Raw genomic sequence first — 15,303 nt, forward strand, 5'->3', positions numbered from 1 at the left:
GAAATGATGGTCTTGAAACAGCTTTATTTCTTTCTCCATCTCGGCCATTAGCCTATAGCACTGTTCCTTTTCAGCCTGAGATTCTTTGTCCTGCCGGGCTGCCTTATCTTCAAGGGTGTTCATCTTTCTTTTCAGATTGGCAATGGTTCCCTCATAATTTCTTTTCATTTGTTGCACAAATTGGGCTCTTTCCTCTCTCTTCTTTACCCATTGTGCCCGGAGTTTTGCCATATTCCCCTCAGATTTCTCCACCTCATCTTGGCACTCTAAGACTTGCTTTGTCAGCCCATTTATCAATCTCTCATCGGACCGACTTCTTTCTTGATTTTTAGCAGCTATTTTTATTTGTCGGATTTGCTCTTTAAGAACCTCATTCTCTTGAGTCAATTTCTTTTTGTCACCTTCGTCAGCCGCATCTTGCACACTCTTTTCAAATTGTAGATCTCGGACTTGCTGCTCCAGCGCCCCTATCCTGGCCCGGTATTCCTTTTCTTGGCTAGCCAATCCCATTGTACCTGGGCTCCGTCAGTGAATTGTTGTACATGTGGCCTTTTGGCGGGTCTCTCGGGAATCTGAAACCTTTTGCCGAAGTATTTGGGGTCTACTTCGCCTTTAGCCCGATCCTGTACTATAGTCTTAGGCTCAAGGTACCTGCACTCATTCCATATTTGTCGGATTTTTCCTTCCGGAAATGAAGCTTTTGGACCTAACTCAATGATTTGTCCGCTCAGGTCTTCATCATTGTGAACAATTTGGAATCTTCCTAGTTGCCTCAGAACTTGGTAAGGAGCGTAGGGTTGGATGCTTCGAATGCCCATCAAAGAATATAAGGTACTTCTATCGATGTTTACACAGCCTCAGTAGCGGGAAGCCACCCGAAAGCCCATTCAACTTTATCCGCAGTCAAAGATCTCAAACAGGATAGCCAAGCCTCGGTACCCCCGGGGAACTCAATACCTGTTACCCGGGTTCCAAACTCCTCGATACAGCTCAGCCCGGTTAAACCATAGTTCATATACCCCGTGCGATGACAAAGGTGCTCCTGTATCCATAACCATAACAACAGATTGCAACCCTGAAAGAATTTTACACCCTCTCGGTATAAGGTCAAAGCTCGATACATTTCTGCCACAATCAGGGGAACCACCGTGCTGTTAGACTTCTTTATAGCAACATCCAACATTCCCACAAGGCCAATATCTATGTGACCGTCTTTTCGTGGACAGATCACGACCCCCAAAAAAGCTACCATGAAAGCCAATCCCCGCCGGGCCTCCCATTTATCTTTATTCCCGGTGTGTGTCAAACCGGTGTTAGGCTCCTCGAAACCTCGCGGGTTGCCGTATCGGTGATATAAGAAATGGAGTGTGCAACACCCTTCTGCTAGATGCTTATCTTGAATGTCCCGACTAATGTTCAATAAATCCAGAAATCTGTGAAGGGTTATCGGTCTCTGCGCCAATGGATATCGACCCCTGAGGTTTCCGTTAAGACCCGCATATCCTGCCATCTCCTCTAGTGTGGGTGTAAGCTTGAAGTCCGAGAACCGGAATACGTTACGAGTTGGGTTCCAAAAAGGTACCAATGCTTCAATAATATCCGTTCTTGGCTTAATGTTCAACAGTCCGACGAGGCCACCCAGAATCTTTACCAGTGTTTCCCTGCTACCTTTTCCTAAGTCGCTCCACCACATGTGAAGCTTCAAAGGGATCTCACTCAGGACTGAGAAGGTTTCAATGTCAATTGTACTCATCCTGCACATTTATTTAAAGGAATTTAATGACTTATTTTAACCTAAAAGGAAAAATGTGGCTATTTAAATGGCTATTTAATGACTCATTTTGACTTAAAAGAAAAAGCGACTATTTTCCAAAATTTTCATTTAAGAAAACAAAGACTCGGTTTTGCAAATACGGCCTTTCAGCACTTCCGGGAGGGAGATTTTAAGGCTGTGCCCGCAAACTATTTAAAAATGACTCAGGGTGGCCGTTCTTGCAAAAACAGCCTTCCGGCATCCTTTTGGGGACATTCGGCTTATTTTAAACAAGAATGGCATCACCCGACTTATTTTGACAAGAATTAAAGTTTTGGTATTTCTGGCTATTTTTGCAAAAGGGGAGGTTGGACCCGATGAGGGTTGCCTACGTATCTCACATCCGGTGAGAATCAAACTAGCGTAGTTCGGGCAGTTTTGTCAAAACCCAATATTTGTTAAAAGATATTTTCATTTCTTTTCAAATATTATATTTTTTATTTTTTCAAAAATCCGGCAGCATTTCGGTACTATTTGGGCATCGGTATTTTCCAAACAAGTGGTTACCCTCACTTAACCCTAACACTGCTATTTTTTTCAATTTTCTCTCATTATACACAAGCCGGTCAACATGCAAATCCAAAGCAAATGAATGCACAAATAGCACGTAAGATGCATCAGGATGGTCTTTTCATTTCAGGTCACCTGTCCTAGACGGACCCAACCCCTGTGTTGAGTCCCCTAAGTCAAATGCACATGATGCAAACAAACGTTCCTACTAGGGATCCGACATGAGGTTTTGTTCTTCTAGGTTTAAACCCTAGGTTTATTGGTCTAGACCTGGCTTACCCGAGCGGACAACTCGAGCCGAGGGGGAGGCAGAGTACCGGGGATACAGAAGCTCCGTCGGCTTAGCAACTTATCCAAACCTCGTTCTAAATGGGAAAAGACTCTAAACAGAAGAGAAGCTACACGAAGTGCACCCTTCTCCATGATGTAGAAGACTCAGAGAGAGGAAGGGATTCGTAACAGTTTATATATACAATTCAACAAATATCAAAGCGGTAAAACATTTAGCACGTGTAGCATGGAACATGTAGGAAAATCAGATAACGCCAAATATAACAATTATACTAAGCTCAAATTCTGAACCCTGAACAAAAAGTTCTGGGTTCTTTTCCCCAGCAGAGTCGCCAGAGCTTCACACCTCCTTTCTTTACTACACCTGGAAGGGGGATAATAAATGGAGTTTTTCCAATTAAAGGACAATCGAAACGGGATTCGTTTTGATAAAAATCAGAGTCGCCACTTGGGAGATTTATGGTGTCCCAAGTCACCGGTTTGAATCCCGAATCGAGGAAAAGGTTTGACTCTGTTTAACAGGCGCGAACCAGAAATCCGAGTAAGGAATTCTGTTAACCCAGGAGAAGGTGTTAGGCACTCTCGAGTTCCGTGGTTCTAGCACGGTCGCTCAACTGTTATATTCGGTTTATTTATCTTATTTTAATACATTTTGAACCTATGTGCAAATTTTAGCTTTTAACCGCTTTTATTCAAATTTTTTAAAGAATGTTGAACGTCGTTTAAAACATGTCTTTGGATCGCGTCACATGAAATGCACCCGCAATCCTAAACATATTTTATTCAACGTTTTGGGATTTGGATTTGGATCGCATGAAATGCACACCGAGTTTAGGAAGGTAAAATTATTAAAGAACGTGCCTAAAAGCAACTACGCGTTGTTAACTTTGCGAGGGCCATGAAAATTACCTAAATGGCACGCCTCGAGTTCTAAGTATTTTAAATAAACAATTAAAGAGGGCCACGCAATTTGTAATTTTATTTGGCGCGGCGCAACTCAATTTGTTTTAAAAGGACATCCTAAAGATGAGCTACTATTAGCTATTAGGATTCGTCTCTACTCCTAAACCCTAATTAGTTGACATTATGAATTAACTAACATCAAGGTATTCAAGAAAAATAGAGCCCCAAGATCAAGTCCAAACTTGAACAAGGACGCTCCCCGTTACTGAAGAGACCCTTAACTCGAGTATGCAACTTAACTTGAAAGGCCCAAAGTCCACCATTTAATTTTAACGCCATTAAATCCAAAAGTGACTCTGGAATGCCACTACTTTGGGCCCGAAACCAACCTAGCCAAAAATGAGGCCCAATAGCAACAATACACCACAGGAGCGCAGGAATTAGATCTCATAGTTGGCCCTTTTTGGGCCTGAACGGAGGCCCCAAATCCCCACGAGGTACTACTCGAAATGGGCCTCAAAGGTCATGCCTTCGATCCCAATCAACAACAGAAGGCAACTCGAATTTTAAGAACACAATAACAAACAAATAAACATCACACAACCTGAAAATGGTATCAACCGTTACATTAATGATCAAGAGTATTGGTGGCTTGATTGAAACAATTAACCATATGATCACAGTTCAGTCAAATTCATACATGAGCCCATGACTAATTTACTTGATTATCAAATTACCGAATTAAAGGAGTCCCTCAACCACCTAATACCCACAGTCATAGATTGCATTAGACATATATCTAGCATTTCTGATGAAACTTAAAATCAAATGATCCAATTATGAATTTACAAGTCTCAGTCCATTTTAAACACATACTAAAGCTCAAATGCCATCCAAATCATTTGTATTTCACAAACTCGCATCAGAAATTAACCAAACGAACTGTCAAACAAAATAGATTATACTGACATAGACTAAGTTAAATCTGACAATAGGTGTACAGCAGAAAATTTGATGATGTTCAGCACTCATCAACTTGAAGTACATGCTCGCATTTGCACTTCACATCAAGAGATCCAAGACAAACCTAGATTACAATACGAAAAACAGCAATAAGTGGTTCAGTTGCAAGTTTAGCCACAGCAACAAGATCAACCCAGGAAAATGACCAAGGAAGAATATTTTCAAAGCAAATGCAAACCAGCAAGATTCTCAAACAATGTGTCACAAAGCCCACCACTCACAATCAAACCAGAGATGAACCAAAAGAACCATTGAATCCCATCTGATTCAGGTTGTTTTTAACCTTCAACTGCTTAAAAATTACCCAGAACCAATAGAACAGCGATTTTTGACTCTCAGAAAATTTTATCTATTTAGCTCCCCTAAACTTTGATGAAACAATAATTTCTACAGGTTTTGTTTCTGGATTTTTCAGCCTTTTTTTACCTTCTTTAAAATAGTAAACTTATGCAGCTCTTTTCTGGATTTTTCAGCTCCTAAAACCTTGCCTTCAAAGGCAAGAATGTTACCTTTTTTATAGGAAAAGGGGCCTGTGGTGTGCCTTCCAAGGCAAGTCAAGCAAAATCCCCAAATTACCCCCACAAAGCATCTTTCTAACTGAATGGGACAGCTGGCCACCTTTTATTGGGTACAGCAACTTGTGCTAATCCAATAAGGCCAACTGCCCCCTATTCTAGATGCTTCCCTCACAAAAATATCTTCCCTAGTTTCTAATATTCAACTCACCCCCAATAGCTCTCTAGCCATTGCTAAGTAGACCAAACGAAATGGGAACTATTGATTATATCTAACACAGCAGAAAATTCAGAATATAAAAAATCCTAATTAACTTAAACAAATGAGGCTCAAATGATTCAAACAAATGTGTAATAATGACTAATCTGACCAAACCATTAATCAATGGATTCAAACAAAACAGAAAACACTGAAATAATTTCAATCTAACAAGGAAATTAACATGAATTATCCTAAAATTACTGCTATGTGAATTTAATCTACTGGGCAATCAAAAATACAAAGTAAGAACAGAAATGGGGAGAAAAAATAAGAGAGAATGAAGGTAAATAGGGAACACAAAAAGAACGAAAGAGTACCTCAAACTCGAATGAATACAGCCCACCAAAACCCCGACCAACCTCGATTCGATTCAAAATAGGTATTAACCATCTGTTCTCAATGAGAACAAATGATCAATACTCATTTCGAACCCCATCGCTAGACTCGCTTCTTTTTTTTTTTTTAATTTTCAGATTCAAGGAAAGATTAATTTGGTGAGGATTTATGTAGGAATGGTAATGGGTTAGGGCTAAGGGGAGAGTAATGGTTACATGGGCGAAATTTGGGGTTAATTAGTGGTGGCGCCGCCACCGGAGAAACTGTGGCGGCGCTAGGGTTCTTAGTTTCAAACAAAGATTCGAGGGATTTGGGCGTGTTTTGAGGGAAAATGTTTGCAGATTTGGACTAAGGGAGTTGAGAATGGTGTTTGGTGTTATTTTGGTAGCTTTTGGGTGATCTCCGCCGCCGTGGTTCGATTTCCGGCGGCGGTCTAGGGCGGTGGACGGCGGAGACGGGAGAGGTCTCTGGGGTTTACTGGGGAGAGGGTGAGAGACAGGTTTGGGGGGTGGGGTAGAGTTTGGACATATATATACTATAGATACTCCACTTCCCAGCCGTTAGATCAAGTTACCTTGACGGCTGGGATCTTCTCCTGGCTAAACGGGGTCGTTTGGGTGGTAAGGGGGACCGAGTTTTTGACGTGGGGGGGGGGGGGGGGGTCAGGACCAGTTTTTGGTGGGTGATGGGCTGGATTGGGGCGGGTTTGAGCAAAATTTCTTTGGGCTTGTGGAGACTTGAACTGGACAGCCCAAAACGGGTTTCCTCTCTTTTTTTTTCTTTTATCCTAATTTCTTTTACTTTAAAATTAAAAAAAATAGATCTAAATTAATTCCTAAAATTCAATTAACTAATTAAATACCTATGGTAATTATCACAAAACAAATTTAAAAAGACACACTACTCAAAATCAAGATCGAAATTAAAAATGCAACTTAAACATATATTTTTTTATTTTCCATTTTATGAAACAATTAATTTCTAATTAATCCTAAAAATGTAACATTAAAACCCTAAATGCAGATGCCAAACATTTTTTTGTATTTTTTACTAATTAAAATGTGCAAACAAAATGCCACAAAAATTCACGAAATTACAAATAAATAAAAGAACTATTTTGTTTTGAAACTATGGGAGTAATTCATATAGAGCAAAAATCACGTGCTCACAGCACTCCTGCCTCTTCATCTGGGCCTTCCCCTTCTAGTGCCCACTAAACAGTTGTCCCCTTCCCAAGTGTCAAGTTCTTAGTGTCTGTCTTCTAGTTCTGATGATGTTTATGAATAGTACTTTTATTTTTGCTGTTTTTATTTTGTGGATGTTTTTGGAAACAATAGAGCTACTCCCTTATTAATGATCCAAAATTAATGAAAGTCTCACCCTTTTGCTGTTTAAGGCCTGCAACTGATCTTTTTATGATGCCAAAAGGGGGGAAAAATGATTAAGGGGGAACGGGATGGGGAACCGATTCAGGGGGAATACAGGAAATGCGAATGTCATTCTGGTTTTTAGGGGGAGCTTGAATTATAAATTTATCATCACCAAAAAGGGGGAAATTGATAGGTTATATGTGTATCCCTGTTATATTTTGATGATCTAACAAACTTACTATTAAGAACCAGATAAGGAACCTGATACACATCCTCAAGAACTTAAAGATCAACAACTAGTTAGGGACACAGTTCAACTCTTTAGAGTCAAACAACAGAGGGAACAGATAGCTACCAATTCCTGCGATGGCTGTACAAGTCAACTCCCCCAGCTGTGAAGTTGCTGCGTGCACACGCAACAGTGCGAAAATAGTGCAACAGTCAACTTTATGGGGAATGCCCTTTACCTAACTTGCTTGCATCATTCAAGTGATGTCACAAATGAGTTATTAACATCAAGAAAAGGTAAAACAAAATACTTGCACATTCAAGAAATAATCAAGCGTTCTCTCAAGTCATCTATCAATCTTGCAAGTGACTCTCAAGGGCATCAAGAACAAAGAACAACATAACAACGGACCAGTTCCCTGTATCGATTTATTATATGTCCTTAGTTGTGTTGTACCTTTGTTAAAGCACTCTACTTGTAATTCCAACTTAGCTTAGTTAGAAGCATTGTGTAGGAAATCTTTGTAAATCATAAACTCTTGTGATTGTGTCTTGGCTAGTGTTAGTCGAGTTGTAAAGTCTTTGTAATAGGGTTATTATAAAATGGCTTGTAATAGTGTTCTTACAAGTTAGTGAGGGATTAAGAGGTTAATTCCTAGGTTACAATAGTTTGTAATCTAAAGTTTGCTCAGTAGTGAAGTTGAAATCCTACAAGGGTAGGTCGTGATTTTTGATCCCGTGAGCTAGGAGTTTTCCATATAAAACTCCATTGTATCATTTACTTACTGCAGTGTGTGTGTGTTCCGTGGGAATATATAGAGAACCTGGTTCTCTATATAGTTTGGTGGACCCTTAATTTCTATCAAGGAATATGAAATTGAGGTTGTACGGTTCTCATAAATTTTTTGAAACCTTCATTTTCAAAAAAGTAAAGGTAGCCCGTCCAAGATTATCATCTTAGCTAAGGTCCTCCTACTTAAATCTTGATGAAATCTCCAACTACTCACCAATAGTCTATCCTTTTTATCACTTGTAATTGGTTGAAACCTTAGTCTGATTTGACTAGTTTCAACATTATGAGGAAACGTAGGACACACTTTCAAATGATTATTCAATGATGATGTTGCACTTTTTGTAGAAGCTATATACTCTAATTTCTAGTACAATACTTGTATTTTGCTCTAGTTGTGTGATCTTTCTTTTCTTTGAAACTTCAGATAAACTTATAGGAGAATTACTAGGTGTGCTTTCTGTTGAAACCCCTCCTTCATTCAATTTACTATCAATGTCTGACATCTATGCAAATTAAGAAAAAACAATATTAATGTTGATACCACAAAAATCGCACACAAGTGAGTTGAAGACAGTTTAACCTAGGTGGACCAAAATAATAAAAAAGAAAAGACATGAATTATTTGCAATACCAATTACTTGAAAGAAATCAAAACAAGACATGGCAATCAAAAGATGATTTAGTTTTTGATATCTTCTCGACTCTATATAATGCCTCTTCAAATAAAAGGTTTCAAATATGCAATAGTGATCACTGATTCAAGTTAGACTCATCATCATCTTCAACCTCTTTGTTATATTATGACTAACCTCCTACTCTCCACCAATCAACCCCACCAGATTCCCTCCAAACCACCCACCCATGCAAATAGAGGTAATTATACTACTAACCTAGAAGAGACTCAATCATTGTCTATTACTTCCCACCACCCCAATTACCTACGCTCTCCTTTAAGGATATGCTACTAATGAACTCAGAAGAAACTCATATATCCATGCAATCTGAAGAACCTCACACGCAAACCATGCCAGTTGATCTCCTATGAATGATCTAGCTTAGGCAAGTACATACACACCAGAAATGGAAGAAATCAATGAGAATCTATGAATCAACCTATCAGTAGATGACCTCCGACGCATTTACCAACCCTGAAAATTTTCACTCATCATTACACTCATGGGAAAGCGCATCCTCCACCTACACCTAAAGAGGAAAATACAAGAGACATGGAAGCCTACTGAAAACTTCACTTTCATTGATCTTGGAGCAGATTACTTTATAGTTAAATTTAACAAGGAGGAGAATATGTCTAAAGCTTTGAATAATGGTCCATGGTTCATAAATGGTTTTTTCCTCTCAGTGCAAAAATGGGAACCTCAATTTGTGGCAAGTGAAGCCAAATAATTATTCTCAGCAGTATGGATCTATCTGCCTCAACTCCCAACAAAATTTTGTGATACTACCATACTACGAAAAATTGGGAATAAAATACGGATGTTACTTCGAATTGATGCATGTACTTCATCAACATTAAGAAGTCGATATGCAAGGTTGTATGTTGAAGATTAGGCTACAACCTTATAAAATGCCAATTCTAAAATGCAACCTATCCAGTCCAACTTGCCACAGGAAAATCAAAGCACAATCACACGGGATGCTTTCAATTCAAATCTGGAAACAAAATTTAATTGTGCAGTAAAGTAGGCATGCTTTCAATTCAAGTATTTAGCTCAAGCAGTAAAGTAAATACAAATCTGGACAATGTGAAGTATAAGGCGCAGCTAATCTCTACGTGCCAATGCACAGAATGCATGAAAATGTACCATGTACCTCCACTCTCAAGTGATCAACCACTTGGTACTGTATATGGCCATCCAGCCCAGGGAAGATCCATCCCATAATATATACACATCACTGATAACAGTCACTCTGTACCGAGAAAGGCCATTCCAGCCCTATGGAGAAGATCCATCTCCAGGTATAAATACTTCGGACAAGATCCATGTCCGGGGAAGATCCATCCCTCAATAATATCACTTGCTCTCACTGGAGGTGTGCTACAGACCTGGAGGGGCTCCTACAGCCCAAACGCTATCATAATCATCAACATAACCGCTGCGGCGTGCAGCCCAATCCCATAACTGTGACTCATAATCAGACTCTCGGCCTCACTCAGTCATCACTCTCCAGTCTCACACACGGGCTCACAGTTCCATGAAACTAGCCCGGAACGATGATATGATGTGCCAAATAATAATAACTGAGACTGAGACATGATATGATATGCATGAATAAGACTGAGTGCGGATTATCAATGAAACTACTGAGATGACAACAAGAAAATACCACTCGGGTCTCAACAGTATCGGCGTGAAGCCCTAACGTGATACCTAGCATGATTTACTGCTCATTTACTTAATCACATGATAGAAACACGGATATCTGCAAGAAAGAGTCACCAAGCGTTGCCATGGAATGAACTAGGCCAAAATTCTCGCGGTGCACATCTGCACGCCCGTCACTTGGCATGTACATCACCTCAATACCAATTTCACATAACACATAGTTCGGGGTTTCGAACCCTCAGAACCAAGTTTGGAAGCATTACTTACCTCAATCAAGCCAAAATCCTACTTCGCGACGCCCTTGCCTCTCGACTCGGCCTCCAAATGCTCCGAATCTAGTCACAATCAGTACAATACCATCAATATACATTAATGGAATGAATTCCACGAGAAAAACTATCAACTTAGACCAAAATCCTGAAATTCATCCAAACCCGGCCCCCAGGCCCACGTCTCGAAATCCAAAAAAATAACAAAACTAGGAGGCCCATTCACTCACAAGTCCATACATACGAAATTCATCAAAATTCGACTCCATTTGGCCCCTCAAATCAAACTCTCCAAAATTCCAAGCCCTAATCCCTCATTTTCACCCCTAATCTTCACTAATTACATGATTAAAACAATGATAAATCACCATATATACGAGTATTAGGGCTCAAGCAACTTACCTCACTGATAATCCCTTGAATCTCTCCTCAAAATCGCTCCCAAAAGCTTCAAACCGACTAAAAATGGTGGAAAGGAACCAAAGCTCGTGAAGTCCACAATTTATATTTTCTGCCCAGAGATACCGCATCTGCGGTCCAAATGTGGCTTTTGTGATGCCGTACCTTTAAAATGCATCACAGGTGCGGTTCCCACTTATTCCTCAGAATCCGCTTTCGTGGTAACAATATCGCACCTGCGGTCTCGCAGGTGCTCCAAATCTCGTACATGTGCTTCAAGCCATCCTCAGCCTTTGCCACATCTACAGCTCCCTCCCCGCTTCTGCGGGCTCGCACCTGCGGTTCCCACTCCGCAGTGACTGCTGAGTTCAACTTCAGCAATTCCTCAAATTCCAAACTTGTTCCGTCAATCACCCGAAATCAACCCGAGGCCCTCGGGACCTCTACCAAACATACCAAGAAGTCATATATCAACATACAAACTTAGTCGAACCTTTGGAACACTCAAAACAACATCAAAACACACTTAATTACCCTCGGATTCAAGCCTAAGAACTTCTATTCCAAATTCCGCAAACGACGCCGAAACCTATCAAATCACCTCCAAATGACCTGAAATTTTGCGCACACGTCAAAAATTACACCACAAACCTACTCCAACTTCCGGAATTCCATTCCGACCCCGATTTCAAACTTTCCACTGCCGATCAAAATCGCCAAATTTCCAACTTTCGCCAATTCAAGTCTAATTCTACCAGGGACCTCCAAATCACATTCTGGACGCACTCCTAAGTCCAACATCACCTAACAGAGCTAAAGAAACCATCAGAATTCACATATGAGATCGTTTACACATAAGTCAACATTCGGTCAACTTTCCAAACTTAAGCCTTCACAAAAGAGACTAAGTGTCTCAAATCCTCTCCGAATCCACTGCAGACCCGAACCAACTGATCCAACATATCATAATATAGCTGAAGGACACAAAAAGAAGCAGAAATGGGGAAATGGGGCTATAACTCTCGAAACAACCGGCCGGGTCGTTACAACAACCTACTAATCCTGCCCTCACTCCCGATCCTAATATGTCCAAAAAATACTTGTTTGGGCTTCCAAATGGAAGAATTAGTAGAACATGTTGCAACAAACAAGTCTTCAAATGATCTCCTTAAATCTCACACGCCACTCCACTCAATCTCCATACAAATAGATCCTATTCCTAAAGTAATTAGCCTGACTTCCGCATCATTACCAACCAAGGAAAACATCAATATAATCTCTTCTATTAGAAAAGAAGATGCAAAAGCTACCATTTACGGCAAGAATGAGGTTCATACTATTTCATGTCCTTCACCAACAAAGGAGTCAAAATATGGACAACCTACCACCACTACCATCCTATCTCCCCAATCAACCTCTCTTCTTCACAATCCCTCCACCACCAAAAATTATCAACCAACTTCTTGGCTAGAAGCCGGTATGATGAGTCATGCCATCATCTTCAACATCCAAATCAATGGGCAAGACATGGTGATAATAATCCAAAACACACGATACCTAGCCCAACTAATATGGGAAGGAATGCACTTGGCCATGAACAATTATACAAACCAGGTATGGATCAACAACATTCTTTATCCATTAGCACCCAACATGCACCACACATTGATACAAGCAATGCAAGACCAGTGGCACCTACCACAAATTCCAAACCACCACATACCAATGAATCTTCCCTTCTTTGCACCAGAGGAGAATACGAACCTAAACCCTATTTTCATGCCCTGGAACCTCCATGCAAACCTCTGTTCTAGCTCTTTGTTGGTTGAGGGGTAGTGATTAAATAGTACCCTTAGTCTATAGTGGTTGTGGTTTACGATGTGAGAGTAAAGTCATGTCCTCGGGTGGGGCGGGGGGTGGGGGGCAAGGGTGGGAAGGGGGACAAGGAAGCTTCTAGGCTGAGAGTTGGGTCCTGGAACATAGGGATGTTGACGGGTAAGACTATAGAGTTAGGTAGGATTCTTCAGAGAAGGAGGATAACATAGCGTGTGTCCAAGAGACCAGGTGGAAGGGTACTAAGGCACGTGATGTTAATGGGTATAAATTGTGGTACTCTAGAGGTGTTGGGGGCAAGAATAGGGTTGGTATATTAGTTGACAGGGATCTTAGGGAGCTAGTGGTCGAGGTTAGGAGGGTAAGAGATAGGGTGATGGTGGTTAAGCTTGTGGTTGGGGGGTTTATTTTGAGTGTGATTAGTGCGTATGCTCCTCAAGTAGGCTTGGGAGAGGAGGTCAAGAAGCAATTCTGTGAGGACTTGGACGAGGTGGTATGTAGTATTCTGCGCACCGAGAAGATTTTCATTAGAGGGGATTTCAATGGCCATATCGGGGCTAATGCTAGGGGTTATGATGATGTGCATGGAGGGATCAGATTTGGAGATAGGAACGAGGGAGGTACTTCGTTGTTGGATTTCGCTAGAGCTTTTGATCTGGAGGTAGTTAACTCGAGTTTCCCAAAGAGGTAGGAGCACCTGGTCACTTTCCGGAGTACGGTAGCCAGGACCCAGATGGACTATCTTCTCTGTAGGAAATGTGATAGAGGTCTTTGCATGAATTGCAAGGTCATCCCAAGTGAGTGTCTCACGACCCAACATAGGCTCATAGTAATAGATCTGGGGATCAAGAGGAATAGAAAGAAGAGAGTCGTGTGCAGTCAACCTCGTCAAATGGGGAAACTTGACTAAGGACAAAGCCCAGGAGTTAGGGGAGAGGTTGCTGGCGATAGGGGCTTGCAAGAGTAGGGGGACGCGACTGAGATGTGGGCCATGATAACAAACTACATTAGGGAAGCTGCAAGACAGGATGTGCTGACGTGCACATTCAAGGCCATGGTGCATGTTATTTGCCGATGACGTAGTGATGATTGATGAGACGAGAAGCGGGGTCAATGCGAGGCTGGAGGTATGGAGGCACACCCTAAAGGTTTCAAGTTGAGTAGGACCAAAACAGAATACGTGGAGTGTAAGTTCAGTGACAAGACTCATGAAGTGGACGTGGATGTAAAGATTGATACCCAAGTCATCCCGAGGAGGGGTAGTTTCAAGTATCTCGGGTCAATAATCCAGGGTAACGGGGAAACTGATGATGAGGTCTCCCACCGTATCAGTGCAGGGCGGATGAAATGGAAGCTCGCATCCGGTGTTTTGTATGATAAGAAGGTGCCACCAAGACTTAAGAGTAAGTTCTACAGGGTGGTGATTAGACCTACTATGTTGTATGGGGCTGAGTGTTGGCCAGTCAATAACTCCCATGTTCAGATGATGAAAGTAGCAGAAATGAGAATGCTGAGATGGATGTGTAGGCATACCAAGAGAGATAAGATTAGGAATGAAGTTATTCAGGACAAAGTGGGAGTGGCCCCCGTGGAGGACAAGATATGGGAGTTGAGGCTGAGATGGTTCAGGACGGATGCTCCTATTGGGAGGTGTGAGAGGCTGGCCGTGGCGGGGCAGGGAAGGGGTAGAGGAAGGCCGAAGAAGTATTGGGGAGAGGTGATTAGGCAGGATATGGCACTACTTCAGCTCACTGAGGACATGACCTAGGATAACAGGGTGTGGAAGTCGAAGATTAGGGTAGTTGGCTAGTAGGTAGTCGAGAGTTCCCCGTTCTTTTTTAGTAGTATTAGTAGCTCCCTTGTTTTTTTTTCGTTCGCTCTGTGTATCGTATTTTCCAGTTTGTTACTATTTGACGCTTTTTTTCTTTTACTTGTTGTTTCGTTGTTGTTGTTGTTGTTGTTGTTGTTGTCCTTTTCCCCTTTTCCTTATCGTCCTCTGTCCCCCTATTCTTTCTTTCTTCTTCCTCTTTCTTCTTTGTCTTCTTCCTTTCTCTCTTTTAACCTTTTCTTGAGCCGAGGGTCTATTGGAAACAACATTTCTACCTCTCCAGGTAGGGGTAAGGTCTGCGTACACACTACCCTTCCCATACTCCACTTGTGGGATTATACTAGGTTATGTTGTTGTTGTTATTTGGAACCTCCATGCAAACCAAGAACAAGCTCATCCAGTAAACCACAATCCCCAACACAATGTACAAGAACCAAACATGAACCCAGTACAGAATCAAGTATGGGAAGAAGAAGAACCCCCACAAATAGGTATGGAACCGAGTGTGGAGTTTTCAAGTCTAAACGAAGTAAAGATATTGCTCTTCCCAGAACTGTGGAGCAAGAATTACATCTTCAGTTGTCC

The 15,303-nt window shown here is 41.3% G+C and overlaps 1 protein-coding gene across 1 annotated transcript; it reads left to right on the forward strand.

The window, feature by feature from the left end:
• The first annotated feature begins 14,019 nt into the window (after nt 1-14,019).
• On the forward strand, nt 14,020-14,804 carry LOC109215814. The gene is made up of 2 exons (XM_019379926.1): nt 14,020-14,607; nt 14,790-14,804. Exons 1-2 carry the CDS (start codon nt 14,020-14,022, stop codon nt 14,802-14,804), a joined length of 603 nt encoding a protein of 200 aa, XP_019235471.1.
• The last annotated feature ends 499 nt before the right edge of the window (nt 14,805-15,303 follow it).

The sequence above is a fragment of the Nicotiana attenuata genome, unplaced genomic scaffold (assembly GCF_001879085.1).
Source record: "Nicotiana attenuata strain UT unplaced genomic scaffold, NIATTr2, whole genome shotgun sequence".
Taxonomy (NCBI): Eukaryota; Viridiplantae; Streptophyta; class Magnoliopsida; order Solanales; family Solanaceae; genus Nicotiana; species Nicotiana attenuata.

Bases quoted from the DNA above. Each gene is read 5' to 3' on its own strand.
- LOC109215814 (XM_019379926.1), top strand. From the start codon at position 14,020: ATGGAGGCACACCCTAAAGGTTTCAAGTTGAGTAGGACCAAAACAGAA.